This window comes from Micropterus dolomieu, linkage group LG23 (genome assembly GCF_021292245.1).
Source record: "Micropterus dolomieu isolate WLL.071019.BEF.003 ecotype Adirondacks linkage group LG23, ASM2129224v1, whole genome shotgun sequence".
NCBI lineage: Eukaryota > Metazoa > Chordata > Actinopteri > Centrarchiformes > Centrarchidae > Micropterus > Micropterus dolomieu.
In genome coordinates, this window is record NC_060172.1 from 17,826,402 (window position 1) to 17,854,213 (window position 27,812).

Below are 27,812 nucleotides of genomic sequence, written 5' to 3' on the forward strand. Positions count from 1 at the left end.
GATGATCAAACACAGCACTTGAGCTTTGGTTTGACACTAAATATAGAAAGGTATGAACATTTCTAAGGCGGCTTTCCTCCTATTTCCTCCTTTTAAAACGTGTATGCATGGGTGTGTATGGTATGCATCTGTTTGTGTGTGTGTGTTTGTGTGTGTGTGTGTGTGTGTGTATGTACGCATTGCCCGGGTGGCTGCTCTTCTACAGTGGACTGCTGTTTGAACAGAGACATTACATAATGTTTGTCTATCCTTGGGTACTCGGGTGGAGGCATCTTAGAGTCACTCGACACAAGTGTCCTCCGTGAACTGAGGCAAAAAATGACAGAGACTGAGGTAAGAAGAGTTAAAGGGAGACACAAGGTTTTGACCTCAGAATAAATTAAGGGAAATATAATGCATAAACTATTTCTACAGAGCAAAGAATTGAAACAGGACACACAGACTAGGTCTCAGTTGTGAAGCGGAGTTCCTGTGGCTCAGGTCCTACAGTATCTGTTTGGCAAGACCTGAAGTTGCTTAACGTCCTCTCAGATCCTTTCTCCAAATATGTTTACAATAGGCTATATTTAATTTTGTCATCCTAACTGTCTATACTGTCATTTTAAGCACTGCCGTCAGTCAGTGCTGAAAGGAAAAACTAGTTTCCACAAACTTATACCGCTGTTGCACGCGTTGTGTTTTGACTGACAACTCAAAGTTTTCACATCTAGCAACAGCCTCACATTATAACTTGCATTATTCCTCCTTTTGCCAGTAAAAAACAGGCATTACAACCAAATCACAACACACATTAGTTATGGGAACAAACACAACTCTGTGTCCAACCGCAACATGACTCAACACTACACTGATCAGTTCTGGTAGCTTTGGTCTATAAATAAGGACTCTATCTTGCTCACACGTCATTCTGCAGTGACACTGGCCAAGCTACTGACTGTAAATGAGACCCTTGATCTGGGTTTGGATCACAGCCCTGATAACTCGTTGGAGGGGGTTTTGTGTAAGTTTCCCCCTAAAAAGATTTTATATACATTGGTGATACTAATAATTACTAATAATAAGATTTTGTGAAAACTTAAGAAAAAAAAACATACATTTGCAGCCTAAAATGGTGGGTACTTTTATTTTACACTTTAGGTTTTGTACAGATTTAACAAGATATAACATGTTGATAAATGGTCTTTAGAGGTGCTGGTAGGTAGATTTTTTACCTTTTAAGTGACCCAGACTAGCTGTCTCCACCTGCAGTCTCCTGGGCCTCGCTGTAACTTCTCATCTAACCCTTAGCTAGAAAGTGAGTTTAAGTGCAGAACCATTCTAAGACAGTCATGATAGATGGTAAACATGGAGAACATTGGAGGTGAAGCATGTTAAGTGACACTTATGCTGGGCTGCGCAATATATTACTCAGTATATGTTGTCTCTGCAGCAGCTTTGGTGCTCATGCAGGTTGTGCGAGAGCGAGATGTGGAGCACTCCAGCTGTCATACACTGACCAAACACAGACAAAGCCAGCAAATGCTCAAAGCTGTTCCAAAGTTGAGATGAAACTCCAAGAAGTCCTCATACTACACAAAACTCTAACATCAACCATCAAACTAAGAGGAGCCGACTCAACCTGTGGATGGTATTTGAGGCATTGGTGGTATTCTGGGAGTTGAAAATCAAACAGGCCTTGGCTCAGGGTGCAGAGCTTCCTTTACCTTCTGTACCGTCTGTATAGATTTACTTGACAGATCCATATGTTACTGAGGTGAACAGGCGACCACAGTGAGATTTACCAGGTTAGTGAGGAGAATTTTTATGTGACATTATTTTAATTATGTATATAACTTTACATTTTATATTTCTTGCACAGGTGTTTGTAAATATATTTATGGAGGGCCCAAAGTATCAAAAGATATTTTTTTTATACATGTTCAAGGGAGCAGCACAAGTAGCTTAGCTGGTAGCTACATTAATCGACAGATAGAAGCTGTTGGATATATTAATAGTAATCAATTTGTTCCAGTGGCTAACTGTCATACTGTAACAAAAAAAGCCCCAAAAACATTTTCCCCATAGACCCCATTATAAAAGACATGTCTGTAAACTTTTGACAGGGCATCTGACAGTGGGAGAAAAACTAATGGACATATGTAGAGAACAGAAACCCAGAAGCTAGAAAACATTTGAGGCTTATGCTCTCAGTGAACAATTTTCATTACTAAATGTGTGCCATCTTTGGAATCCAGTATGTAGTTATCCATGGGATAGCCACACAGGTGTTTTTGCCAAACTAGCAGCATAGGTCCAGGGCTGTCCATGTCTGTCTGTCGGACAGTCCATCACTTTGTTCAAGACTAAAATATCTCAACAACTGTTTTGAAATGTTGAAAAAGACATTCATGTATCCAAGAGTGTTTCTATTAATGACTTTGGTGCCATCAGCAGGTTGACATTTGTGGTTTTGAGTAAAATGTCAAACAACTGGATGGATTGACAATAAATTTGGTACTGACATTTATGTTCCCTCAGGATGAATTGTAACAACTCTGATCTTCTGATTTTTCACATCGCGACATCAGCTGGCCAAAACACCAAGAGCGTGTGAAGAAATCAAAAATCATAACATGGAGATAACTTGAGTGGTAGTCCTCACAAAGTAAATATGGCACATGCACAAGTGTTATTTTCACAGTAGCCTACACAATGTTTGAATAAAAATACCAAAACATAAGCACTCAGTAGCATTGTGTTTTTGCTTGGCATAACTGATTTCCTGAAGTCCTCCGTTTTCAACTTTCCGAAACTAAAAAATACTAGCGTGGATGATGTTTGTAAATAGCACATGAAGTCCTCTTTTGAGTAACTTTGATTTTTAATTAATTGTCACTGATCCATCCCAGACCTTAAAGATCATTTAAAAAGAATATTTAGTGATTTAATAGAAAACATGTGTTATCTATTATATCTATAACATGTTTAGATGTTGTGATAAACATGAGCATTGTGGAAGCAGAACACTGTTTACAGAACAGTATAAGCATGATGCAACGGCTTAATATTGTGGGTTTTAATGGCTTAATCACATTCTAGGTGCCACTTCTGTTCACCTTTCAGGAAATAACACATTGTTGAAGAGTGTGTGTGTGTGTGTGTGTGTGTGTGTGTGTGAGAGAGATTTGTACTTCCCTATTGTTGAAACAATACCTGCTATACTAAACTATAAGTGTTCTTGTAGTTTCAGACAGGTTTGTGGCTTCCCGACTGAACACTTGTTGGTGCTGCCAATGCTCCAACTAATGGTGTATACATATGTGTGTCTGTGAAACCATTCTGGCACACCTGGTGTGCACATTTGTGGCCTGTGACTACGAATGAGTCTGTGTAACCCACTGTGTGTCTATGGTACAGTTCCAGGAAGTTAAATATTCCTGATTGTCCTGCTGTTGTCTACATCCCATTTGGCAAGCACTGTTGGCAGGCCGTGTGTTGTCCACTATCCAACAGAGATCTGACCTGTAAGCAAAAGATGAACTTCATACAGAGTTTAAATGCAATAACGTTTTGATCAAATACTTGATCAAATACTTGAGTTTTATTGCCATCTCCATCCACTCACTTTAGATACAAGGTTCACTTAATTTCTGTCACTACAAACTAAATGATTCAAACATACTTTTATTTAATGTTTACAATAATTTATGACTTCCTGACGCCACCTCTGAAGGGAGCGCAACCAAATCCTAACCACCAGGGTTTGCGCTACCATTTTCATCAGTTCTCAGATTCAGACTGAGGAGACAAAACACCAAACTCACCAAATTGGACAATATTCTTGTGTAATGTTAACATAACACAAAGTGCCACTGGGGTTTACAAGTCAGGAGTCTCCTGTCACCATTCTAAGAAATCCAATCACTGCACGTTAACAGCATTAGATTAAATTACATCAGACCTGATTAGATCTAATTAGATTAGGATTAGATCATCACTTAGACATCTTCTTAGACAGGCAGAGAGAGCTCCATGCCGTCAAAAAGAGAGGCGAGAGCCAGGCCCTTTAATTCACGCTGGTTGTCTGAGGCTGCCGTTACTCCTGTCGTTTCATTGTGACTTTTATTATCCAATTATGCCAGGACACATTAGGAGACAAAAATCTAATTTGACTCACACTGCTACCGAATAATCCACATAAGACATGGAGGTGTCTGCGGATCACTTTGTGATCACATTTCTGTGTTGCCTGGAGGCCATCCAGCTGTGACGCACACGATGGCAATGTAAGCATACATACTGAGAGATTTGGTATTGTAGCCTTGCATGCATCATAGCCACTTTCAGGCTTTGTGTGAACCAGGGCTGGTATTTCTCAAGCTTCTCAAAGTGCCATTTTAGTCTTAAGTGCTGAGAAATTGTGAAATGTAGGCTACTCCTACTTTCAAACTTATGTATAAAAGCAAATTATCAAATTTTTTTAAGCAAAGAATCACGCTAACTCTCCCAGTTATTTAAGATAGCTCCAGAGGTCTCTCAAGTGGTTAGGAGTTCTCAGTAGGGGCTTGTGATGGCACTGTGGAGACAGAGACATGAGCGAACATTTCAGGAGAGGAAGAATGTTTCTGAATTATTTGACAACGTGCACTTAATTAGACTGGGTCGGACAGGCATAATTTTTGTCAGCGCGTTGAAGGTTGTGATGACACTATGTTTATTTGCCACAGGAAAAATGTAGCAATGCTGATGATTTTGGCCCGTCATAACCATCAATAAGCCAGATTGTTATGGAAACAATTATGGCACTTACAGCTCCACACATTGTCACGTGTTTCATCGACTTCCCAACAACAACCCCGTAGTCAAAGCAAGCAAAAACAATTCATGCAAATAGCCGGCTTGCCAGGAGCAGTAGTTGCAATTGATGGTGCTCATATAAAGATCAACTTTTTTATCTTTCATTTCCAATGTGTACGTAGCCTTTTGTACATAATGTATTCTCTTAAAAATTCTTAATTGTCAAATGTCTGTTGAACATAAACTCCTCTTAGGAATTTCACCATTCAATGTGAATTTATCTGGGAATATTCTTAAATAAGGAAATCTATTCAGTGATTGGTCCTTGTCTACATCGTCATCCAAAATCATGTTTGCAGCACAGCAATGAGTCGTGAATCAGCACTAAGACACTTAAGATTTAGTCCTACACTTAAGTTAAATTAGGACTGGGATGCTTGATAACTAACTTCTAAGCACAGCTCTGAGTCAGGATTTTTTTTACTCTTAAGTCAGTTCTTAGCAGTGTTCTTATGAGTAAATCTGAGAAGCTTGATAAATATGGGCCCAGATCTCAGAAAAAAAGTACATTGGAATTAAAAAGACAAGACCTCCATATTGAGAGGTTTTGTACCAAGCTACCAGTTGGTGAAATATCTATTTAATCAATTCCTTGTCAAACAGGAGACTCCGCTTTATTTCATTATGTCGCTAATTGCCCTTTAAACTCTGTCAAAGCCTGCTGGATTTTTCCATAATCAAACTGCATTGCTTATTACAGCGGCAATATTATGATGTTGTACTCAAGGATGGAAAATTTGGGATGACAATTGCATTTTGATTGCTGACTTTTCATAGAAAGAAAAAATAACATGAGTTTCACGACTGACTAGGTGTGTTGCACAAATGCCCTGTGTAAATTCCCTGTATTCACAAATGCAAATAGTGCTATCCCCTCTCCTTCCGGACCAATTTCCTTCCTTTTCATTTGACGGAACAAAATTCATGAAATGTTTGAGAATGCTCAAAAGTCATCAAGATGTGCAATATTACAGTTTGTGCTATGAAAACATACAAGCCTTCTCTCTGTCTTCCCGCGGGTAGTCCCTGAAGCTTTGCTGATCATGATGGAATCTCTTCCGATCATGTGGGTATTTGCTGTAAAAGCTGAGCACCCACAGAAACAAATGACTACAGTAAATGTCTATGTGTGGTGTTGAATAGCCAAACCATAATTACCACTGTGTCCTTGTAAAACCTTATTTACCCTCCACAGCATATCTCAACATGGACTGTTGGATCCACATTTCACACTTTAGCCTTTGAGGTTTTTCATGCATTAACGTTTATCTAACAAATGGAAAGAACACGAAAAGCCTAACGCAGTAAAAAATTAAATAATCAATTGCATTTTCAATTCACAGTCATGGAGATAATCGTATAAATGTCCTTTTCTTACAGTTGTAGGCTGAGAGCAATATTGCTTCAAACTGAGGTATTGCTATTATGGAAACTTTTCCTTTCAAAAAGTAGTGAAATGCTGAATATTTGACACAACAGCAGCCCCATTTTTGAAAAATGGTAAATGGTAAAATGGTAAAACATAATGAGGGTGCAGTTTATACTGAGCCTACAGGTCTAATTAGGTTCCAGTGTGCTGCGATTTTATATTCTCCTCCTGCAGTTGCTGTCAGATAACCACGTCTGTCTCGATCAGATGTTTGTTCAGTTTTACATGGTTAATTGTATTCACCTTTGTCATTTTACTGAGGGAGTCATTCTTCTGGGATTGGGACACGACACAAATTGTTGTTTTACGTTGTCATGGGATTGAGATGGGACATGAGTATTTTAGTGCGAGCGGGATGGGACCAGAGTTAAAATCCACTTCCGTGTCGCTCTCTAATTTGCACTGAACACAAAATACAGCTGAGGCTGATGGGAATGTTATTGCATCTTTGGGTGGGTTTTTTGGCCTTTTTGTATTTATTTAGGTACAGTGTCGATCATGAGCAAGGTCAGGGTGATGTTTAATTCCCTTTTTGTTCACAAATGTTGTGGAAGAAAACAAGAATCAGCAAAAAAGCAGATTAGATTAGCCACTTCACTGTTGAGGCCACTCCTTGAAATACTCCCCTGTCCTAAATCGCAAGCCAGAACAGTGACTTAGACATCAGTGACATACCGGTTGTGAAGAAGCATGTATAGTAGTGTAATGTATTGAGTTTGAAGGTTTACATCAAGAGAGATTATCGCTGTTTATAGAGCAAATGGAGTATATACAGTAGGCGGTGTGAGACTCTGGAGAAAATCTCCATATAGCTGAGCTTTACCATAACAAGTCAGATCTGTGTGTGGGCTTTGCTTTGTGTGTGACGCACACACAAACACACACACACACACACACACACAGAGACAATAAGAGTGAGCGAGACAGACTCTGGAATGATAAAATATACGAAGCCACTGCAGCAGTCATGCCCAAAATTAGTAAGAGGAGGTCAGCTCCACCATCTCCCACCATTTCTCTTTCTCTCTCACCAGTGGTGGCCGAAGTATTTAGATCCTTTACTTAGTTAAGTAAGTACGGCTACATCTAGGTAAATGAAACTGATGATTATTTTCATTGTAGATTCATCTGCTGATTATTCATCCATTATTCGATTGATTGTTTGGTTTGTAAATATTCTAAAATTTGATGCGTCACAGTGCAGAGCCCAAAGTGATACCATCACAATGCTTGTTTGGTCCAATCAACAGTCCAAACTTCAAAATTATTTAAAAAAGAAATTAAAATAATTTAAAGGAATAGCAGAAAATCTTTACATTTGTGAAGCTGGAACTATTATGTTTTACATCACTTTAAATACATATATAATTTTCTGTCAACCGACTAATTGATTATTCGACCAATAGTTTCAGCTGTACTTAAACTGTTGAGTAGTTTAATTTATAACAAAAGTACAAGTAAATTAGTTATGTCAACCACTGTCTCTCACACAAGCCTATGCAGCTCAAGTAATTATGGCAATTTTACGGTTTAAGTATGGTTGTGTTGATGTATTAGTACTGGGGTTTGCCAAACTCGATGTCTGTTATTGTCTCATGACTAAGGGCTACTGTCTTTGTTGATATTAAAATTGATAATGTATAGAGTAAGACTCTAATAAAGCATCCATTACATTAAATAAAATCACAGACAGAAAGACTAGAGCAAACCCTTGAATTCTTCTGCATTTTGTGGTGCTGCAGGGTGAGTTCAAAATGGATTAACGTTCAGATTTCTGACAGAATTGATAACAAAGCTGAAATGTACTGTAAATAAAAAACAACTCAGCTGTGTAAAACTTATTTTGTTTTGCAAATAAATACAACTTTAATTCATCTGTGAGACGCTCCTATTATTCTTTACAGGTTTGTCCCAATTTAAAAGAGGCTCAGTGAACAGCTCATCATCTCAACACATATATTTACAAAGGCACTCAAATCTGGACTTGGACTTAAGAACTTTTAACATTCTTGTTCAGAAGCATTGTCCTGTCAGACAATAGTCATTATGCCTCTGTAAACTTAAAATCGATTAGATGGTGATTTCAGCTACACATACTAGCAATTTCTTTCTCTGGGGAGTATTTAACAAACCACAGATTTTTACCTCATTTCCTCTCAGAGTTAGTCACATGTGGTTTTTCATATAATCAACATCTCCCAATCAGAGTTATTAGTCTCCTCTCTGGCCAAGGCCTCTCTTGCCCAAACCAGCTTTAATCTCGGTAGTTCTGTATGCTTTTTTCATCTTTAATGATATAGGCATCTGTGGTCTTGTTAAGTCCAAACAGTTCATATTGGTATTTTACCATAAAACAGCATGTGCCAGAAAACAAAACAGACGACTAAATCTGTACACAGATGCTAGGAATTAGCTAAGAAAAGGCCCCATGGACAGGAGGTGAGTTGTGATCACTGAGCTGGGATTAATAGCTAGCATTTTAGGCACAATTCTGGTGCTACCCTGTTCACTTCAAACTTTCACCAATTCCAATCATTTGGTTTTGTTTGATCAAGCAGAAACTAGACATGTGTCTTACTGCTTCTTCTAAATGGCCTTTCCGGTGTTGTGAACATTGTTTGTAATTTTATAGATTTCAGCAAAACAGTGTCAAAACCTGAGCATGTACAGTATGTGTGCACACTTGGGGGCCACAAAGGGGACTGACAAAAAGCATTTTAACCACCTAAAAAGTGGCTATAGACAGACAAATTTACATTTCTTTGTAGCCAGTACATTCACATAACTTATGGTGCTAAAACAGTGACATTACATTTTAGCATAAAAAATAAAAATTAGCATCGAAAACAAAACCTGAAAAAGGAAACAGCAGCATTGAAACATTTGCATTGCAAGTTGTATTGTCACTGAAAAAATTAGTGTCACTGAAAACGGATTCCCCGACAAATAAAACACAGACACAATCATTTTATTTTGAAATTCTTTTTCATTCTGATGTGTTTACAGTCTTCAGATTTTTTCAGTGATAGTTTTACACCAGTGTCACTGGTTTACAGTTTCGACTGTCACTGTTTTAGCGTAGAGAGGAGGGAAGGGGCAAGCAGAATGTCATTGTTAAAGTCAACTTTAACCCCGCCCGTTGTTTGGATTTGGATACACATCTATTCATGCAGTTGCAGTACCGGTGCTTGGAGCAGCCAAATAGGACAAAAAAAGACTCAAGCACTTTCAGCAATCATTTCCGACTTTGTGTGTGGTTGCCACAAACACATGAAGTCCGGCCAGAATACAGGCCAGGGCATAAACTCCTGGTGAGTGTCAATATGCATGCCAACTACGCATAATGTACATTTCCATCACTTTCATTTTTGAGCGAATCAGAGGGGGTCACGGTTGGCTCTGACAGAGCAGGTAATAGTAAATCAATGAAAGGACAACCAACTCTGTGCCGTCTGTCAGCATCCAATGCCGTTAATGATTTCAGCAGCTTCAAGCAGCCCAGTATTTGTTGTTAGCATCAAATACACTCTGTGGTTATAGGTCCATGCTGTGGGGGTAGCGCTTGACAGACCGTAACCATAAATCAATAGATCAACTGGCAGCCTTCAACAAAGATGGGGCAGTTGAACATAAAATGGCAAAACAATTGGAACCACAGCATCAGATAGATAATAGGGCAGATGCTGCAGACTTTGGGCCAATGCAAAAGACGTGCAGTTAAGAAAAAATCAATGACAAACCTATTAACCTCTGTGTCAGCTGTTCTGTTGACTCCATGGAAGAGGTGGAAGCAAGACAGACTGATTAAAAAAACAATACAAATAGGAGAAGCAAGGGCGCAGAAAGTGAAAGAAGCTACAGAGATGGAGATTTGAGAAATGACAGATAAAGAAGAGTAAATTTCAGAAGTCTGGAAAGCAAACACTGCTGGTCAATGTCTAAAAAAGTATGGCCCTTTGTTTCCAACATGAAAACAGAGGCCTCCTGTATGGTTGTTTGCCTGCAGAGGAGACAGACAGCTGAGCAATTACTGCCTGTGAAAAACTGTGGCTTCTTTCTAAATGGCTAATTTTCTGCTTTCTTGTTTTGTAGCCCACATGCCATATTTTCCACCAGATGCATCATCCGCATTTTGTTTTGTGGGTAGTGTTACCAAATATATCAACAGAAATGTTGTCGTATATTGTCAACATCAGCCATGATGACTAACAATTATGTGCTGTCAGGATGCCATAATGTGCACTATAGCGCTATAACAGCTGTAATGTTTTACAGTCTCTAATTACACTAAATGTTCAGAACACGGATGCTTCTGACCTTTTAGTCTCCAAAAGGAAGGTGAGTCCCTACAATGTGATTGTGTAAAGTAATACATGCTCAAACACACACACACACACACACACACACACACACACACACACACACACACACAGTATATTGGACAGCATAACTCAGTCTGCAGCTCAGACTCTCCAGCTCTATCTACTGACTGAACCATGTATAAGCAGAAGACTTTATTTCATTATTCTTTTGTATTGCTGCACATATCAATCAATCAACAACTGACTGATATGACACTTAAAATTGCATCAAAAAACACACAAACGCAGCAAAATTGGTCATATTCTTGATCCTACCAGTCAAGGAAATCTGCAAGTGTCCATGCAATCTGAAAGTGCACACCTTTTATTTGCTTAGTTAGGGATCCTCTTTACTTGGACGTATACATACCGATTGATCTGACGTGATTGTATTTTAACTGTCATCAAGTGTTTCCGCTGACAAAATGCTTTACTTGTGTTATGGACATAATTCTCCTGCAGGATACAACAAAGTCACTAGAGGTCACTACAGTTCTCAGAAAATTAACTTATCACCCTTTCTATGTCTGTTTAGTCAACAGCCTGTTCTTGCGGGTTATATTCCACAGTTTACTGAGGCGTCTAATGATGCTGCAGTGAACAAACAGCCCTAAGTCCAGGATTTAATTGGAATCATAAAACCCAGCAGTTTTTACACATTTAAAATATGAACCTTTTTTGGACGTGTGCATAAAAATGTAGATTTGAGATTCTGTAAAGTGTAAAAGCCTCAGTAATCTCTATATGAACTCATTACTTGGTCCCTAAAAGAGCAACATTCCCAACTAAAATAAACTCACTTTCCTCAGGCAACACATATTACAACCTCTAGAACAAAACATCCTGATATAAAAGGTGATGTTCAATCATTTGCATCATCAAAGACAGTACAGAAGAATCTTCTAAATTTCCAGCTGTGACCTTGATCACAAAGTATGCAGCGACATGTCAAGTGTATTATCAGTAACCTGTTACACCATATTACGTCATTCAGACCATCAGAAAAGGGTTTCCAAGTAAGCTGTCTCCTGTACAAACACAACTTCTTTCAGTTCCTGGCAATAGGAAATACTTGTAATTCCAGACAGCTTTGTTGTAAAATTACCCTTGCTATCCTGTTGCTATTGTATGTTTGTGTGTGTGTGTGTGTGTGTGTGTGTGTGTGTGTGTGTGTGTGTGTGTGACTGAGAGTGTCAGTGTGTCAAATTACACTCAAGTATCTTTAGGACAGTCCTAAAGATAGTGACCAGGCAGGGGTGTTTTCATGTGGTATTACATTGCAGCTCTCGGACGCAGAAATTGAGTGAGTACAAGAGAAGAGAAAAGTAGAAAGTAAAATACGATAGAACAATAACTTCATTTCACTCCGGGTTGTAAAATCTGATCAGCCTATGAAACAAATGTGTGTGTGTTAAAACCTATAAACTATTAATAGTATATTAAAAGAAAACTTTTAATAACCTCTGCAAGAAAGGTTTAGAGTGGAAGACAATAGAAAAAAGTAGCACCACATTTCACTAATTGTTAAATCTGATTTTATCTGAAATAAATAAATCTAAATTGTGTGTTTGTGTGGGATCAGACACTGAAAACAGACTAAGCGTGACAGAATAGCCTAGAACAACAACACCTTTTCACTCTACATGAGCAACAAATTAAAAGTGTGTGTTGAAACCTAAAAACTGCCTTACACTGCAAGAAAGAATAATAGAACAGAATAGAATAGATGACCAAGCCCACTGTTTAACATGAATAACATGAATCAATCACTGAGGCCAACAGCAGGCTAACAGCAGGAATGCTTCCTTGAAATTCAATAATAGGCTACAAGGATAAGCAATTTGATGTGTCTGCTCCAGGACAGCAACAAAACGACAAACATACATATGTCTGAATACATTATCATAAACATAAAAAAACAAACATATGCTGCCCCAAAGAAGACGGCATCTTTTTTTTCAGTGTTCTCCTTTGTTCTCTTCCTCTCCTTCATTCCTCTGTCGGTCACCTTGTAACGATGAGAGCCGCTCTGTCTTTCTCTCTCCGCCCTCACTAGAGAAGATGACGCCCGAGTCTGCGCCCCGTCGATGCTGAGAGGCAGAGGGGAGGGAGGGGAAGGACGGAGTAAAGGCAGAACGGGAGGAAACGAGGCGAGAGGAAAGGAAGGAAGGGAAGAAGGGAAGTGGAGGGGGGAAGAGCGAAAGACGGGAGAGGGGGTGAGTGGATGTAGCTCTAGCTGTGGGCCGGGGGGAGAGCTACCTAGCCCGGGCTGCTCTGCCGAAACATCCATGGGTGGCTGTGTCGGGAGCCACCACGACTCCTCGGGCAGCTTAAACGAGAACTCTGACGGCACTGGAGGTAACTTACAAGGCTTATTGATGTAACGTTATTTTAGTGCCCACAAGCCTGGCTTGTTTTTATGGGGGGGGGCTTCCTCTACGCTTTTTTTGCATGTTATCCTGGCTGGAGGTCTCCTTCCCTTCCTTTATATCCGAGCCAGACAGAGCCGAAGACAGACACAGCAGCCCTGCTGGGTATCTCGCTCCACGCAGCGGGTACTGAAGCGAGAAATGACGGCTCGTCGCAAACCGTTCTTTACAAACTGAGAATAATTACTGTGCGACGCTGCCTCCCTTTGTTCTTTGGTGTTGACTGCGCTAGCCGGCTAAAAAACGTAGCCTAGTTAGCTTGCTAGCTTTTCTGCATAAAAAATATGGGTCACATACGGCAGTGGCATGCAAGGAAACGCACTGGAGTGATACAGCCTGATTTCAATTATACCTTGACTCCCTGGGTACTTAAGTTACTGTTAGCTTCATGCAACCTGCACTTATTATTTGTTTTTATTTACTGTTTTTGTACAAGCAAGGTGTTAGGGCATTACTGCCTGAAAGAAGAGGAGGTGTCTCAACTGGTTGAAGGGTGCTTCACCTTTTATAATAAAGGAAGTGTGTGTGTGTGTGTGTGCGTGTGTTTTTTTAACAGGGGAACTGTAGACTGCGTTATTTGGTGAGCAAGGCCTGAGAGCAGTTAAGCACCAACCAAGCGGTAACAGCAGAACAGAGAAGACTGCAACAGATTCGGTTTATTATATTTTTTGAGCAATAGACAGAAATGCATGTAATGCCTGAAGTTATGGGGCAAGATAACTCAAGCAGTGCCATTTTTAAGTGTGCCTTTGTGGATTAGAATATGATAAAACTTATTTTCTGGTGATGCTACACCTTTCGCGACTTGCATGATGGTTAAAACAATAAAGAAGTGTTGCATGAATTTTGGGGGGTGTGAGCTGTGCACCTTCATTAGTTAGTTTACAGATGAGGTTTTCTGACTGTGTGTGCATGATGAAAAGAGAGAGGGCCATGATATTAGGTCTTTATCAGACTGAGGTGCTGTAGACAACTTTATAGTTTCTTGGTTGTCTGGTCTGAGGAGGGGTGCCACTACTGACCAGTGAGTTATTTTAATCGCTGATTGGCAGATAGAGCTGGGCTCTGGGGAATGGGACTGTGCACTTAGAGATGCTGATATAGCCTGGTTTCCTTAATTTGCTCCCAGTCTACCTACCTTTCTAGAAGTAATAGGTTTCAGAGATTTTTATCTTTATCTAAAGTTTGTTTGATATCATGAAGCCACATGGTGTTAAAACAGATGCAGATAAACAGCTGAATAATGACAGAAGCAAAGCAGTTAGACCCGAAAACATATATATCTGTTTTCAACAAAGCAGATGTTAGATCCAGGTAACTAAGTCAAGCGTCTTACACAAAATGGCCTACATACATCCGGAAGGATTTCTGAAAAGGACTGAAAGACAAGCAAGTAGACTAGTGTTCAGAGGTAAATTAGCAAATTATGTGCAGACTGATGAGCTGGAAAGTACGCTAATGTAGAAGTACGAACACACTGCCAAGCTGTCAAGTTGACCATATCGCACAAGAACATACACAAGGATTCAGGAAGGTATTTACATTTATTCATTTAGCTGACACTTTTATCCAAAGCAACATACTAGCTATATATGTCAGAGTTTGCACGCCTCTGGAGTAACTAGGAGTGTGTCTCACAGATTACTATTACTGAACTGCATTCTGTATTTCAAAATGCTCAAATTTATATATTTTTAATGTAAATATTCTGTTTTTGTTTGAGTCAGTATTTAAATATCTGTTATACAACCTTATATTAAATGATAAATAAACTACTTTGTACCTTTTGTACTATGAGCTGCTGCTGATGTTTTACATAACCATGTAATTCCAAACCCATTCATTAACATGTGTTATTATCTGTTTGAGTTACAACATCTAAATTTTCCCCACAGGAACCACTAAAGTTTCATGCTTTCTTATTTTGTCAACCAAAGACCTTGTTTACCCTCCGGCCCTGGATTAAGTAACATAATCAGGTGGCTTGATGAGCCACTTTTTAAAAGAGAACGCTCTTTTTAACAGTACATTGTGGCATAATAAACAACCAAATAGGGGAAAAAGACAAAGTAACTGTAAACAGTCTGTCAGTTAGAGGTGTTATTTACTACAAACAGTCAGTTGAAGGGTTAGTGTTATCAGACTATGCCATGTGATCATCAGAGTACATGTGTACCAGCAACAGGTGTAAATCAACACCTTGATCCACCATCCTCCTCTCTCCTCTCCTCTGTCTCTGTGTTGCGCACACACACACACACACACATAAACACAGACTGCTGTACCTGTCGTCCCCTTCGGTGTTGATCCAGATGATGTTATTCAGCAGCCATTCTGCTGCAGGTGGAGCAATGTTAGATGCTATAACCGTAACCGTTTAACTGGGTTTAGTAACACAATACTTCTAGCTTCACTTCTGCTTAGTCTGCGTGTGGGTAAATATCATGTGATAGTGTAGGCCCATGTTTAATCTGTCATCTGAGTTTAGTGGTGATCTTGAGTAATCTTAAAAGACTGATGCTTTGTTTCAGATAAATCCTAACTCTTATTATTATCCCTTTCTCCTTTCACTCTACATCCCTACTTCTCATTTTTATCCTCTGTGCATTCCCCCACCTTCTCTCACTCCTGACTCTTCCACTTAACGTCGGCCTACTTTTTCTTCCCTAAATGCCCATTTGTTCCTGTTTTTCTTATTTCTTTATCTTGGTTATCCCTTCTTCTCCGCCTCCTCTCTGTTGGGTCCTCTATCCATCCCCTTTTTTCTTTCTTTTCTCACATCCTTTTACCCCACCCTCACTCTCATACTGTGTGTTGTTTTTCTACCGTTCCTTTCTGGTTCCACTCCTTCATCTCCCATCCCACCCTCCTCCCTTCCTCTATCTGTCTTTTCTCTCCATCTCTCCTTTCCTCTCTCTCATCCTCTCTCAACTAGTGGCTCTAGGGCGTAACCAGCCCCTGAAGAGAGAGCGGCCTAAATGGAAAAGTGACTACCCAATGACTGAAGGCCAGCTGCGCAGCAAGAGAGATGAGTTCTGGGATACGGCGCCAGCATTCGAAGGCCGGAAGGAGATCTGGGATGCGCTGAGGGCTGCAGCCAGCGCCTTTGAGAGCAATGACCACCTGCTGGCTCAGGCCATCCTTGATGGGGCCAGCATCACACTGCCACACGGTAACACACATTTCCATAGTGGTAGAGATAGCAGATACCTCATAGTGTTTGTTTAAATACTGTGGATGGACTTTATGTAGGACATTGCAGTTGATGGTTACCACATCACAAATTTCAACTCCCTCTTCCCATCTTCTTTAGAGCAACTAAAACTCAGGAACTCTGCTGAAGTGAATTAATTTACAATTGAAGGGTCTACTAAACGCTTGATTTTTCAGTGTGCCGTTGATGTAGAGCTGCAATGATTATTTGATTAACGAAGTAGTTGATCAACGGAAAATTAATCTACAACTATTTTGATTATTAGGTTATTGTTGAATTAAAATTTAATATTTAAAAATTACACATGTATACCAACTTCTTAAAAGTCAGGATAGATGCTTTTCTTTTTCATATAGTAAACTAGATATCTTTAGGTTTTGGACTGTTGGTCAGACAAAACAAAACAGACATGGCAATGGGCTCTAGGATTTACCCGAAAACACGGACAAAATCGTGGAATTTTATCATAAGAATGGAATCAACTGTAAAACGCATAACATCATGTAATCTGCCAAAAGGTCAATGCATTTTATAAAGATCCGTTCTTTTTTCACAGGCCTTAAGCCAAACGAACAGAAAAAAACTATACTGCTATGTTTTGGTGTCATTAATGGATGTTGCTTCTGTCCTCTGCTTTGTCTATGAAGATTCTCAGTCATCCAGGTCATAGTTATCCAACGAAGGTTTAAGTCAAGGGCAACTGGACTTGGTTGAAGATACTGGAAGACGTTTCGTCCCTCATCCAAAGGACTTCTTCAGTTCTGACTGACTGGCAGGGAAACTCAGCTATTTAACCTCAGTGGGGTTGTTTGCCGGGATCGTAGATACTGCTGGTTCGTTAGTGTTCCTGGTTGCTGTAACGACAGTCGTTACAGTCGTTAGGACTACCTGTGGCCAAGACTGAACGACCCAAACCCAAGAACACACTAAGACAGATACTGGTACACTCCAACGGCCGCACACCCAAACACAAGAAAAGCAATCTAGTGTATGCGGTCCAATGCACTGAGGAATACGCAGACCTGTATATTGGGGAGACTAAACAACCACTACACAAACGCATGGCTCATCACAGAAGGACCAACTCCTCAGGTCAAGACTCTGCAGTGTACTTTCATCTGAAGGACAGAGGACACTCGTTTGAGGACCACCAGGTGCACATTTTAGACAAAGAAGATGGATGGTTTGAAAGAGGTGTCAAGGAAGAACAGAGGAGGGGGTCTACGCCACCACTTATCCCCCACTTACAATGCTGTCCTTTCATCACTTCCCAGGAAACTCAACAAACGTAACCTATTGGCCTCAGGTGAAGATTCCAACGATGGTCGTTCAGTCTTGGCCTCGGGTAGTCCTAACGACTATAATGACTGTCGTTACAGCAACCAGGAACACTAACGAACTAGCAGTATCTACGATCCCGGCAAACGACCCCACTGAGGTTAAATAGCTGAGTTTCCCTGCCAGTCAGTCAGAACTGAAGAAGTCCTTTGGATGAGGGACGAAACGTCTTCCAGTATCTTCAACCAAGTCCAGTTGCCCTTGACTTTAACCTTCGTTGGATGTCCTCTGCTTTCTGTTTCACTGAGGACGGGGCTCAGTACCACACATGCCATCATCTTCTGGTTGAATTGTTCAAATTGTATTCATCTGCCACATGATTATACATAATTTGTGCTGAAAAATTGTGCTTAAACTGTAAAACGAGAGTTACGTATGTAACTACGGTTCTATGAATTCTGGATGTTACACAGAATTTGGGAAAAAAGAAAACGGAATTCATAGAGACCTACTTTAGGAAAATAAACTGGAATCTTTCACTTTTTTTCTGACATTTTAATGACAAAATTATCAATTGAGAAAATAATTAAAAGATGAATCGATGATGAAAACAATATGTTTTCGAATATTATAACGAAATGAACGAGCTACTCACAGCTGGAAAAAAATAACAGCAAATTGTGGATGGTGGTAAAAAAGCTCCAGAAACGCCTCTAAAGGAGAAAAGAATAGCAATTAAATCCTTGAAACATGGAAGGAAACCCCATGACAACGCAGAAAGTTTAGGAAGGTGTAGGAAGGGTTCATATTTCTTTCTGGGTGATGGGTCAATCAGCTATTGTACAGGCCATATTGTAAATGATCTTACAGGACCACAATAAATGTAAATGCTCCATATTTTTATAGCACCTTTCTAGTCTTTTCGACCACTCAAAGTGCTTTTACACTATATCTGCATTCACTCACTCAAACAGAAACTAACAGCCGCCAGGGGCAACAACAGGGACAATTCAGGGTTCAGTATCTTGCCCAAGGACACTTCGACATGCAGCCGGGGGAGCCGGGATTGAACCGCAGACCTTCCGATTAACAGCCAACCCACTATACCTCTTGAGCCACAGCCACCCTAATAAGAATATAAGAAAAGCAAAAATTATGAGGTGGCTTTGCCAGACCATAACATACATTCCTGCCACCAGACAGCCACCCTTAATGCTGGGGGGAATATCAGCTCTCAGATATTAACAGGTTACATCAACAGAGTTGAGAAGCTAAATTATGTAGTACAGCTTCCCCAGGAAGTCTCGTATACTTCCTCTTGTAATTTCAAGTGTCTGGTGTAGTTTGATAAACAGGAAGTAAACGTTGCCATACATGACTATTCGTTTTTGTTTGGGTGAGGGGCCTCTCTGCTTTCCTTTTATATCTGGCTTACACGATCATTGAGTGTTTAGACAATATGGACCTGATTCCAAGCAATTCCAAGTGTTTACGGCATTCAGCCTGAAGTTAAATGGAGTTAAAGATGCTCAACCTCTAAGTGTATCCCAATGACTGCATTTTAGAGTTGCTGAACTTGGTCTTCTGAAAGAAGGAATTAATGAAATCATCACTCGCCTAAGTATAGCAAAGAGGCATCTTCAAAAAAAACACTGGAAAGCATCCATATAGAACAAATCAATATTATTGACATGGCTCAGATTCAGGAAGCCCAACAACTCCACACAGTAATTTATTATCAGCTACTTGAGCAGGCTTTCTATTTTTGGATGTGCGTCATTCTCTTGATTCCTAATTCATATAAACTCAGAGTCATGTTACCTTAACCGAGGGAAAGGAAAGGGTTAACCCTATTGTTTTTCAAAATGTTGTTGTGGTGAATTTCGGACAGTGACGTATTCTGTCCCGATGGTGGCCTTCTTGGTTTCACCTGTCTCTTCAGACTTTCAAGAGTCTAGAAGTGTGTTTTCTATGTAATCAGTGAAAGTAAACGTCATAAGCTTGATACTTATTCTCATTTTATCAAAACGGGCTGAAATTGTCCATGTAAGTATGGAATGCCATTTAAGTCAATATTAAATAAATAAATATGCCTGTGAAATAAATCCTGAAATAAATAAATATTTAAATAAATATATTAATGGGGTAATATAGTTTTTAGTAACTAAATAAATAGATTTAGGTTGAAAAAAGGACATTTTCAAAGGACTAGGATACATTTATTTAGTTCAGAGGAATATTTAATCTATTCTATTCAAGCGAATGGGACGTGGTTATCTCACAGATTCAGACCAAAGCAGCAAGACCGAACACAGCCTCTGAGACGGACGGAGGCCAGTTTGACGACAGGGAATACGGTACCTGGGTGGTTTTCTTTTGTTGACTCGTTGATTTGTCATTGTTTACACCTCTGGCACAGGAGCTTTAGACCGCCGGCAGGAGGTGGTTTTAAGGCCCGGGGATGGGTTGGGGACCCAGCAGGGAATGGTGGGGAGCAGTGCAGGAATAGGAACCAGGACATGTGCAACGGAAGTGGGCTCAACAGCACGGCTAACTGAGCTGACTAGCTTAAGAAACAGCTAACAGCAGTTAGCCGTTAACTTAGCAGCAAGTAAAGCTATCTGTCCATCAGGAAAGTCTGTAAATCACTGAGCACAGCTGTCAAGAAAACCAACTCTGTATCTTTTTAAATAAAAACCTATATGTATTGATTGAACTATATTGACTAATTTATATATTTATTTATATTTTTATTGCCTCATTTATTTATTTCAGGATTTATTTCATAGGCATATTGATTTATTTATTAATTTAATATTGGCTTAAATGGTATTCCATATATTGTCCTGTTGTTGTCCCTTACCACACTGGCGCAGCTTCAGGTGTATTGTATATTTGGATAAATAACGTTGTAAGCAGAACATTACCTTAGATTATAATTTTTCTCCCTGTTTACCAGAGGCAGTTTATTTATGAGGGGCTAGCTTTTTTTTTTTGTAGGTGAATTATTCTATTAGTAGGCCAACGGAGATCTTAAGGTTTCAAAGATTAAAAAAACAGCACTACCTTAGTATGATTTGTGTAGAGAAGTTACCAACAGAAAGGAAATTCTTGCATGTAAACTTAGTTGGTGTCCTTTCCTTCTAGTAGTTTGTCCAGGTCAGATCAGATCCTGCTGGGCTGCAGCTGTGGATTCCCCAGGACTGACATCACATTTCACTCATCCAGCACTCCAAAACAAAGAGCAGCCAGATGACTTAAAAAGTTTTACCACTCACAACTTTATGCCTTTCTGTTTTCCTGTTTCACCATTCCGGTTTCAGTTGATGACCTTTGCCCTGTTCCTTAGCCAAAAGAACAGGGGTGTAGGCAGCTCACACTAACAGTTTCCACCTGTGCAGAATTGGACGATATTTCATTCAGCTTTTACAAATTATATTTATATATGAAAATATAGTTTAACACACAATAATAAAGCTATTATTAGGGTTATATGCCATTCTGTTAAAGCTTATATTGTTGTGTGTGGTTTTTGTAACTGTACAGTAAATGAAGGAAACGTAGTTATTCTAGTGGACAGAGCTTATAATGAATTTTAATTTTCAAGTCAGTAGCATTCATCATCTGGGGACAGTGAATGTCTGTCTAAAGTTTCATGGCAGTCCATGTGATAGTTGTTGATATTTCAGTCTGGATCAAATTGGCTGACTGATTGACCATCACTGCCATCCCTAGACACTAGCATGCAAGCATGGCAAAAAATGTAAGGTCACTGTGGGACTAGTTGGTTAACCAGCGGCTTTTTAGAAGCAGTCACTGATTCTCCAAAATCTTATAAAAGCTTGAATTACCTCCATTACTCTGCTAAAATACATTATATAGTGCACACTTTGTTATTGCCATTCAGGAAATGGAACTGAGTTTTTAAGGTTTCTTAAAACCCTATTGCATTCATAATGGAGACTTTTAACCCATTAGAGATGCATCAGTTGATGGGCCCATTTTTCATTGCATGTAATTAAATTAGACACCAACTTGATCTGTGGTCATCGAAAGTGACCCTGTGAAGCAGAAAATGGGAGCCATTTGCATCAGCTATTGATCAACATGTTGGCTTCCATCCAACCTGCAGCAAATGAAAACGTCATGTTCACTGATTCACATCATTGTATGCCTTATGTTTATGTCAAAATACGTTTTAGGTGGCCTTGCAAAACAGCACTGCAGCAACAAAGTATTTTTCATGTAAACAAATATTATCTTGCTTTGATCATAACATTTAATCTCTGTGTGATGCAAATCGCTGATTCTGCACTCTTGTTTTTTAATGAAATCACAGCATTAGCACCACCTGGAAACTGTTAGCATTTTGCAGCTGAAGGATAAACACTATGGTGGAGCCAGCTGGAGAAGAAAAAGCAAGTGAGCTTTAAAGACATAGAGATTCAAATCCAAATCATGTTTATACATTGTCAGTGAACTATGTCTTGTAATTCATATTAGCCTTTTGTAACATTGGCTATGACAGCTTACACACATTTAGCTGGCCATGTATGGAAGATTTTATTGGACTTTAATATTTGTAACCCACAGAAAACAATCCACAAATGTGTACTTTTGATGTGCAAATATTTCACTATCTACAAATGTGTATTTTTACATTTGGGATGTGTAAAATCATATCCACAAAAATACAGAGTGACTTATACACACAAAACAGTTGTTGCACATTTGCAGATTGCTTTCTGTCAATTTGTGGGTCATGTTACATTTGTAACTTCCTTTTTACACATTTGTGGAATTTTGTCCAATGTGTACTGCGGAGATCTGTAAAAACAATATACACAAATATCTCACTACCCAAAACATGTATTTTTACATTTGTGTTGTGCAAAATCATATCCACAAAAATACAGTGCAAATTGCAAATATGTACAATTTACTCTGTACACACATATTTTAATTTCACATACAAAGTGTTATTTACACATTTGTGGATCTATTTTTACACACAAAATAGTGTTTGCACATTTGCGAATCATTTCCTGTCAATTTGCAGGTCGCCTTACATTAGTGACTTCCTTTTTACGCATTTGTGGAATTTTGTCCACGCTGTACCACAGAGATCTGTAAACAGAGATCTGTAAATGTGAGAGCAGCTTATTAGCTACAACAGCAGGTGGTGGTAGCGACATTGCCTCTCATGAGTTGTAAGAATATCCATTGCAGTACCCAGGGTCATCTGTAGGAGACAACAACTTCTGCTTCTGCTGGACCACTGGACTCTACTCAGTCTAAATTTTTCTGTACAAGTGTATATAGTTTACTATTGAATACTTTATCACTGTATTTTTTGTAAGGCTCATGAGTAGGGTTTACATGACACCTCAATACTGGAGATCTATCTTGGGGTGCCGTTCCCAACCAACCCAAGACTGACATTACTGGGGGACCTCTTAGACAAGATGAGGGGCAATGTTCACTTTATCAGACTAGCCCTATTGCAGCTAAGAAATGAATAGCCATTTGCTGGACCACCAGGGGTCCTTAAGAGTAATAAATAATTAAAATATGTGTGTACAGAGTAAATTAATAATAATAATTTTATTTAATAATTATTATTAAATAACTATTTAATAATTAATACCGTAGCAAATTATTTGGTTGAATTGACATATTGTTGAAAGCTTTTTCACAAAATGGAATGAAGGATGTTCTTATAGGGTTGAAATAACTTATGTAGATCTTTTCACACCAAGTGGTTTTTGGTGAGTGCTGTAATAAGATGCTGTAAATGTGTCACTACATATTTCAATTTTAGCCAAGCTCTCCCTTTAAACCCCTCATGTTCTCACTTTCACTCTGGTAGACCTTGTCAAGGCTTTACATAAAACATAAAAGCAACAGGGAAATATAAAAAAGTTTAAAAGCAACATAGGGAAATCATCTAGAGAGCAGAGAGCAGCAACCTCTGGGCTTCTGCTGACTCATCTCAGTCTCTTAATACCTCAACTCATTGTCGCTCTTATGTCATAAAACAACACAAGAGCGGTGAAGGGACCTTTTAAAACGTTTATTAAAAAGTCTGTGGAGAGGTGTTCTTGCTTTTGTTGCAAGAGTTTTCATCCTTATTTATTTCATTGGTATTTTTAGAAAGTCTGCAGGGCAACATCGTTACCATCATTTCATAACTATTAAAAGGACAAAACGTTGGCGACGAATTGGCTGTTTTTGGATTTTATTCATATCTTACTCTTAAAACTAAGGCAGGCAAAACTAAAGATCAAAACACGCATTACCACAATAAAAATTACTTGGTGTTTTCATGAAAAGTAGTGACATTAAACTATTGTGCAGTTGGACCTATCTGAAATCCCCTTGAGGGTCTCTCCCCTGTGAATACCACTGTATTAAGTTTCTGTTTGGTGAATTATATGGTGTCTTCACTGCATTTTATATCCCACTCCCTCCCCCCCAACACACACACACAGATGGTCAAAGGTGACATTTAATGTAGTACTCCATCGAACACATGACATTCCCTTTTCTCCTGCTTTCACTTTATCTTTTATCACACTCTTTGTTTTCAATGGAGTCTGACTCTCATTTCTCCATTTTATCTTACTACAGTGAAATTTGAACCGGAGTTCAGGTTTTGGATTTGTTAGTTGGAAAAATGATGTGGGCATTAGACTTTCAGTTTATGAATGCAATAATGCGACAACACAAAATAACACACTTATTAAAATGCATACTTATCGAAAAAATGTGACTGTTCTCTGAGATTAAAATAGCAAATTTACAAGAAACAAATGCTTTTGTTACTAAATGCTCTGTGGTCTATTAAAACAAGGGTATACAGATGTCAATAACAGCCATCACACATAAGCTACATTCACCAACCGGTATTATGAGCTACATCCTTCTGTAGCATAAAAAGCATAAAAAAACTGCAGACAATTTAAAATGACTAAGATGTGACACATGCTTTCAAGTGGCTTTGCTGCAGTCTCATCTTGTCTCTTATGTCCGCACTTACACTCGTCTTGACTCTATAATGACTGGAAAAAAAACTTTGTTCTCCTAAATTTACTACTTAATTTTACTCTTAATATCCTTGTTTTTTTTTTTTCTCGGAAATGTATGACTTTTTGTATGAGTTCTTTCTCGGAATATTACTCCCCTCCCAGCTGACCTGTAATTTATTTTGTATTTTTATCTAAAATGGCCACAGTACCCCATCGTATATATATTTTATAACCGATCATTCATTTGAAAGTGAGGAATTGAGGGAAAAGTTGAGGGATTACCGTAAATGTTCACTTTAGTTGTTAATTGCTTTGTATTGGAACTTCACAGTTAATCATTTACTTAGTGTAATGAACATGTGTCATTTGTATACAGGTGTTTTAATGTGTCTCCCGTTCTTCCAGGAGCTCTGACTGAATGTTATGATGAACTGGGGAATCGTTACCAGCTGCCAGTTTACTGCCTCTCTCCTCCCGTCAACATGATTGAAGAGCACTCTGAGGAGCCTGACGGTTCAGATCCAGACTCCGGGGCCGCAGACCCGTCTACGGGCAGCGCCAGCGACCCTGGCTCGGGAGGAGAGTGCCAGCTTCGGCTCCGGCTCTCCACAGGTCGTGACCTCCGGCTATTGGTCCGTTCCACAGACACAGTGGGCATGATGAAGCGGCGTCTGCAAAGTCACGAGGGCGTGCCTGCCACAACCCAACGCTGGTTTTTCTCAGGTCGGCCACTGACAGACAGGCTGCGCTTGGACCAACTCAACATCTCCAGGGACTATGTAGTGCAGGTCATCCTCAGCCAGCCGCCACCGCCAGAGCCGGTATCAATACCAGGACACACACAAGATGCCTCTGGGCCAGTGGCAGTGGAAGGAGTGGCTGCACTGCCACAAGAGCCTGTGGAGAACTAACTCCCCCCCAACCTGGCAGCCTGGAAGTGGGCGTACCAGCAGGCTAACAGCATAAAGGAGGATAACAAGGGAGAAAAAAGAATGAAATTCTCTTCCCTTCTCTTCTGTTCTCTTCTGTAGTTGTTTTTGCTGGGAAGGGCTTTGTTTGGGCAGAAGATGTCTGTCGGAGCAAAAGGATTCTTAAATTGAGAAAAGACTCTTCCTTTTGATTTTACATGTCGAAATTTTGACCTTTTTGAAGTCTTTTTAACTGTTCCTATGGAAACCAAACAACAAAAGAGGACTTTGTCAGATGGCATAAAGGGTTTTCTTGGCAACACTGATGTTCAAATGTTTATGTGTTTCAGTTTCCATTCAAGTTCTACTCGCTGGCAAAGCTGGGTCAGCAGAATTCTGTTATGAGGCTACAGGGTTATACATTTATCATTTTGTTCAAAACGGCAGTTAGAGAGAAAGGAATACACATAGTTTAACAATCGTGACAGTTATTCAGGCAATTATTCTTAATTATATGTGAATCAAATCAAGAACATTTCCTCACTTGGAGATTAAGTCAGTATGCTAAGAGCTGTAAACAGTAAAGAGGTTGGAGTTAGGGGGCATGACAATGTTTTACCAAGCTGCCACTGGATTAGATGCTTTATTTCACTCTGCTTCACAGAACAATCAGAGCAATCATGTAATAAATATTAAGTAGTCTGTGTGTGTTTGTGTGAGAGAGAGAATAAGCGTGTGTGCGTGGATGTCCATAAATGTTTAAGATACAACCACACTTATTCATGTGGCAAAAGGATGGAACATCAGAAACACAGTTGCGTATTTTGATTAAAAATAGAACGTTTTTAATTAAAATTGATCATTGTTTCTATGTCTTGGTCTATTTTTTGCTTTGAATATTTGGTCCAAACAGAATGGCAGTAATTTACCATCATGATCTCTTGCGATATACATTGAGATTTACTTTCTCTTGCAGTCTTTAAATGCCAGTTTAAAAACTGTAATTTCACCTCAGCAAAGAGAAACAAAGGACCTTATAATGCAGCGGATGATTATGTTATTTATACCACCAGTTGAAACATTATTGTCCTATTTTTAGGACAGATTTACCTTTTCCCTTACAAATATCAGGAAGTACTTTAAGTTGATTTTCTTGCAATAGCACACATTGCATGATGACCATTTCCTTGATACCATTATTATCTTGGGGTATTGTGTTTGATATTTTAACCACTTCCTCTCTGCGACTGGTGGACAGGCAGTTTAATTCCTTCCTCATTCCATCACTGGCTGAGTGACGTTTGATTAATTGTTCTCAAGCTGGGAATGCCAGTTGGCAGCACTCCTTTCAAACACAAGGCTTATCGTGGCTCCTCTTATGTAGAAGGCCTCTTTGCATCATAGTGTTTTTCCAGGAATTTTCCATGTTCTGTCTGGCTGGAATGAGTCGATTTAATAGAAGGAAGTTAAAATACAGAAAGAATAATTAGTGAGTGTAAGGCTTATCTCTGATTCTGGTCTTTATGCTAAGAAATGTAGCCACTGGCTAAAGATTCATATTTAGCACATAGACATGACAGGATCATTCTCCTTATCAAACTCTTGGCAAGAAAGGGAATAAGTGTATTTCCCTAAATGTCAAACTATTCCTTTAATGTGCTGTAGTAAGAGATAATCTTGTCTCTCCTGTGGTTTGATCCTGCACACAATATGGATGGGAATTACAGAGTGAGTTAATAACTACTTTGTTGGCTAGTTTAATCTACAGCAATTCATCATATTTTATAAGATCATCGTGTGTTTGTAGCGTTGCTGTCCTCTGACAACCACGTATAAAAAGTCAACTTTTCATGAGCTCAGAAAAATAGCTTTGTGACGATTCCAGCTTATCCGAAGTTTTTTTAAATTTGTTTTTAGCAGTAGGATACTTTACTCAACCCATAAAGGTTGATGCTTCAGTTTATCAAAAACATTCAGAATTCAGAATCACCAAATTCAGAATCACCAAACATGGAGTTACATGGTTTTCACTGGACAGGAAGAGAATGAACAATTGTAATCTGAAAAGTAAATGTAGTGGAGTAAAAACTACAATATTTGCCTCTGAGATGTCAAATTAGTACTTAAGCACAGTACACGATTAAATATATTTAGTAACATTCCACCACAGAGTGTGTTAGGTTGGTGTGTTGAAGTTTTCGTTTTTGTGGTTTGTGGTAAGTGTATAGTATCAAAGTAAAAGAGCAACATACTAATGACAATGATGATTCAATACAAAGGTGATTTAGTTTGAAACCACAACTCACACCAATCTTGATCGTCATCTGTC

At 39.2% G+C, this 27,812-nt stretch overlaps 1 protein-coding gene across 1 annotated transcript; it reads left to right on the forward strand.

Annotated features, from left to right (window-relative positions):
* Positions 1-12,826: 12,826 nt before the first annotated feature.
* On the forward strand, positions 12,827-26,354 carry ubtd2 (ubiquitin domain containing 2). The gene is made up of 3 exons (XM_046040496.1): positions 12,827-12,984; positions 15,991-16,227; positions 24,981-26,354. Exons 1-3 carry the CDS (start codon positions 12,915-12,917, stop codon positions 25,484-25,486), a joined length of 813 nt encoding a protein of 270 aa, XP_045896452.1. The 5' UTR covers positions 12,827-12,914; the 3' UTR covers positions 25,487-26,354.
* Positions 26,355-27,812: the final 1,458 nt, after the last annotated feature.

Bases quoted from the DNA above. Each gene is read 5' to 3' on its own strand.
- ubtd2 (XM_046040496.1), top strand. From the start codon at position 12,915: ATGGGTGGCTGTGTCGGGAGCCACCACGACTCCTCGGGCAGCTTAAAC. The intron at 12,985-15,990 runs GTAACTTACAAG...TCTCTCAACTAG, and splicing joins GAACTCTGACGGCACTGGAG to TGGCTCTAGGGCGTAACCAG. The intron at 16,228-24,980 runs GTAACACACATT...CCGTTCTTCCAG, and splicing joins CAGCATCACACTGCCACACG to GAGCTCTGACTGAATGTTAT.